Below are 3478 nucleotides of genomic sequence, written 5' to 3'. Positions count from 1 at the left end.
GGGGGGGGGGGGGGGGGGGGAGGAAATCAGCACTAGGGTAAACTGTTTGTAACTCCGTTAAAAGCAATCAGTTACACCAGGACTGAATCTGACACCATTCCTCAAGGAGAAGTTCACGTGCATGTGTTGGGCATGAAGGGAGAGGTGGATGCCTGATGTGCTCATTACCTATGTGTTTGGGACTGGTCCTCTCTGAAGGCTTTTCACTGCTTAGGGCTCCCAGGGTTGCTGTTAAAACAGAAGGTTGTTGCTGGGCTTGGAGGTGGTGATTGTGATGAGCAGTGTGGTGGTGATTTACTCCCAAAAAGGACCTCACATTTATCAGGGAACTCTGAGTGAGGAAAGCCCCATTTGTCCAGTTGTGAAATTTGCCAATCTGGCATGTGTAGAGTCCATGGCTGGGGAGAAAAGCGGGGTGCTGGATCTGTGGAGAAGTGTGGTTAACCTGGGGAGGAGGGGGCGGAGGAGGAGAAGATTTCAGGGCACCATCGGGACTGGTTGCCGTCTCCGCCAACGACCAGATCTTGGGTTTGCTGTGAGATGGCATCTGTAAATTGTTCTGTCCCCCGGGACTGATGATTCGCGTGCTGCTGTCAGACGCCTCCTTCACCATGGCCAGCGCGTCTTTGGGTTTCAGCCCTTCAGACCCTGACAGCGCCAAATCCTTCTCCTTTTCCAAGTGCTCCTCTTCACTGCTTTGTCTCAGGAGCTCGGGCTTCTCCTCCTCTTCCTCGTTGCTCTGCTCCCCATCGTTCTCGTCGATTTTATCTATGTCTATGCTCTCCAGGTCGATTTCCTCGTCATCTTCGTTCTTCTCGGTGTCCCCCTCGTTGTCACTCCCGAAGAGGTTTGCATCTTCTTGGTCCTTACTCCTGGAGCCCCAGGTCACCTTGTTCTCCTTCTTGAGCCGCCGGCGGGCGTTGGCGAACCAGGTGGAGACCTGGGTTAGGGTCATCTTGGTGATGATGGCCAGCATGATCTTCTCGCCCTTGGTGGGGTAGGGGTTCTTGCGGTGCTCATTGAGCCAGGCCTTGAGGGTGCTGGTGCTCTCCCGGGTGGCGTTTTTGGGCCGCCCCGGGTCCCCGTACTGGAACTGTCCGTAGGGATAATAGCCGGGGGCGGTGTGGGCAGCAAAGGTAGCAGGGTGGACACCCGGATTATCTTTCAACTCGTACTGGGAGCCCTGCAACACATTCAGACAAGCGGAGAGGAAAAAGCACATCAATTACCTCGTTAGCGTCTCTAACAGACCTGAATAGGCTACTCCGGGAGCCGGAATACGCCTTTGAGCCGTGCAAAGGGTCTTCACAGGCAAATTCGGCCCTCCCCGCTCCAGGCTCTTCACGTTTAGATCAGACAGAGGTATTCCCAAATGATCCCCCTTTCTCGCAGGGAAAGGAAAAGAGAGGGGCTAAACTGGGCTCTGCCAGACATCATGCGTATTTTCTCAGCAAACAAAACCAAATCAAACGCTGGGAATGCAGCAACTTCGCATTCGCCTCGGCGAGACAATTTATTGTGCCCTCGAAATTATCAGACAGAGAAAGCAGGTACTACACCACAGTTACACACTAATGCCTGCGCACAACGTCGCCTTTATCTGCAAAATATCCAGGAGGATATTACAAATGCATGCAGAGCATTCTTCTTTGGCCCCAGATCTGCCTTTAAAAGGAGTTGGCGTGAGACGAGGCTGGGGAGATGAATGCACAACTTCAGTACGAAGACACTTACAATGTAAGAGATTTTCTACATACAAGCCAACTCCACACACACACCCCCGCCGCCCCCCAAATCATACACCAAGATTCTGGTGTAAAACATTAACTTCTAACTGTTAGAAGAGCCTTTAAACTCTGGAATGAAAACTGAACCACGCATTGTAGAATATGGATATGCAGACACTTTATCTCATAAGTTTTACTTTGATCTGGGCAGAGCAAACACAAATTGTTTACAAGCGTTTAGAGACGGTGATTTATTTGCAATCAATATTCTTTTTATCATCAGTAGTAAAACACAGCAAGTCAAATTATCCCATCAGGTGTTTTGGTAAATAACATTTTATCTTTCTAGCAACCTCATTAGGCCTCATTATTACCGCAAATTGTCCAGATATTAACTTAATATTTTAGTTCTTGGTTTACAAATGCTCAGAATTTAGGGATTTATTTCAAAATATCGTCGTCATAATAAATCACTGTAGGAAAATACCAAGATACTTTGCAAGTAGGAAAGGGAACTGTTCCTAAATAGCTAATTTTTAAAGCGTGTTGGTTTTGGTGTTCGGGTTTTTTTGGTTTTTTGTTTTTTGTTTTTTTTTTCTTGCTTCTAGTACAATCTCGGTTTTTTTTTTTCCAGTCCAGAAATACATTCTTAGTATTACTCTTGCGAAATTTGTGTCAGCCTTAAAAATGAACCTCCTCAAAAAATGTCCGCGAAGAAACCGATCTAACTTTGTCAGACAGATAAAAAGGAACATGTATTTTAATTTCAGAGACAAAGCTTATACACAAAGAGAAGCCCGATGTAATTTTTGTAATGTGTTACAGAGTAGGCTTTCTGCACTCCCTTTATTCCACTGTCTTTTGTTATTGTTGCTGAAATGATATTTTTTTTGTGTGTAATCTCTGCTGGGAATTCTTTTGAAGAAGCCACTTGTAAATCACTCATTGCTTCTGTCTCAACTTTTACTGCATTTCCAAAATCAAGGTTAAAAAAAGTAGGAAACGCACGCTATTAAATGTGCCTTCGTAGGAAATGTTCGCAGCACAAGACTCTCTGTTTTCAGATGCCGACCCTTGTTCAACAGCCTGTCTACCTACTCGCCTACATATATGTATTAAAAACCCTCACAGGTTCTGCCTTGCATGCGCCCAGTTACAAATATTCACACTTCTGTGTTTCAGGGGGAGAGAAAAGAGGGGCGTTCAGAAATTAAGTGGAACCTATGTGTACCGCCGCCGAGAAATTTGGAGATACTAGCAACGAAAACGTTTCAACGACACCAGAGAGAAAAACAGGGTTTTTTTTAAAAAAATATTTCCCTTTCTAACCATTTCATTCTAAAGAAAAGGAAAAAAGATCCGAGGACAATCTGGGTGACGGCAATTTGTTTCAGAGTTAACGCCAATATCCCTTTCTGCTCCGATGCATATAATGGGATGTAGATGCCCTCCTTCGCGTGATGCAAATCCGATCTATGATACTCGCCATAATCAGAGTAAGAAAAGTTCAGGGGACAGAACGGGCCATTTTTAAGGCTTAAGTAAAAAGTCTTGAAATAAACGGGCGTACCAGCTACCGACATTGCACTTTGGCCTTTCGGACGGAACCTGTTTATAGCTCGGCGGCAAAGAAAAGGACCGGGCGGAGAGAGGAGCGCGCTGGAAAGCCAACTGAAACAACAGAACCGACAATATCACCCGTCAACAACAACTACACCAATAACAACGAGGAGGGGGGGGGGGGGGGGGGG

At 46.2% G+C, this 3478-nt stretch overlaps 1 protein-coding gene across 1 annotated transcript in view; it reads right to left on the bottom strand.

Annotated features, from left to right (window-relative positions):
• IRX1 (iroquois homeobox 1) overlaps positions 1-2237 on the bottom strand; it is an 18321-nt gene extending 16084 nt beyond the window's left edge. Inside the window, exon 1 of the mRNA XM_026841405.1 lies at positions 169-2237. Within this exon, the coding sequence (XP_026697206.1) occupies positions 169-1222 (1054 nt within the window). The 5' untranslated portion in view covers positions 1223-2237. The remainder of the gene's footprint in view (positions 1-168) is intronic.
• Between the last annotated feature and the right edge of the window lie 1241 nt (positions 2238-3478).

Source organism: Athene cunicularia (genome assembly GCF_003259725.1).
Source record: "Athene cunicularia isolate RWA chromosome 2 unlocalized genomic scaffold, athCun1 chr2_part1, whole genome shotgun sequence".
Lineage (NCBI taxonomy): Eukaryota > Metazoa > Chordata > Aves > Strigiformes > Strigidae > Athene > Athene cunicularia.
This window is presented reverse-complemented; position numbering and strand designations above follow the sequence as displayed.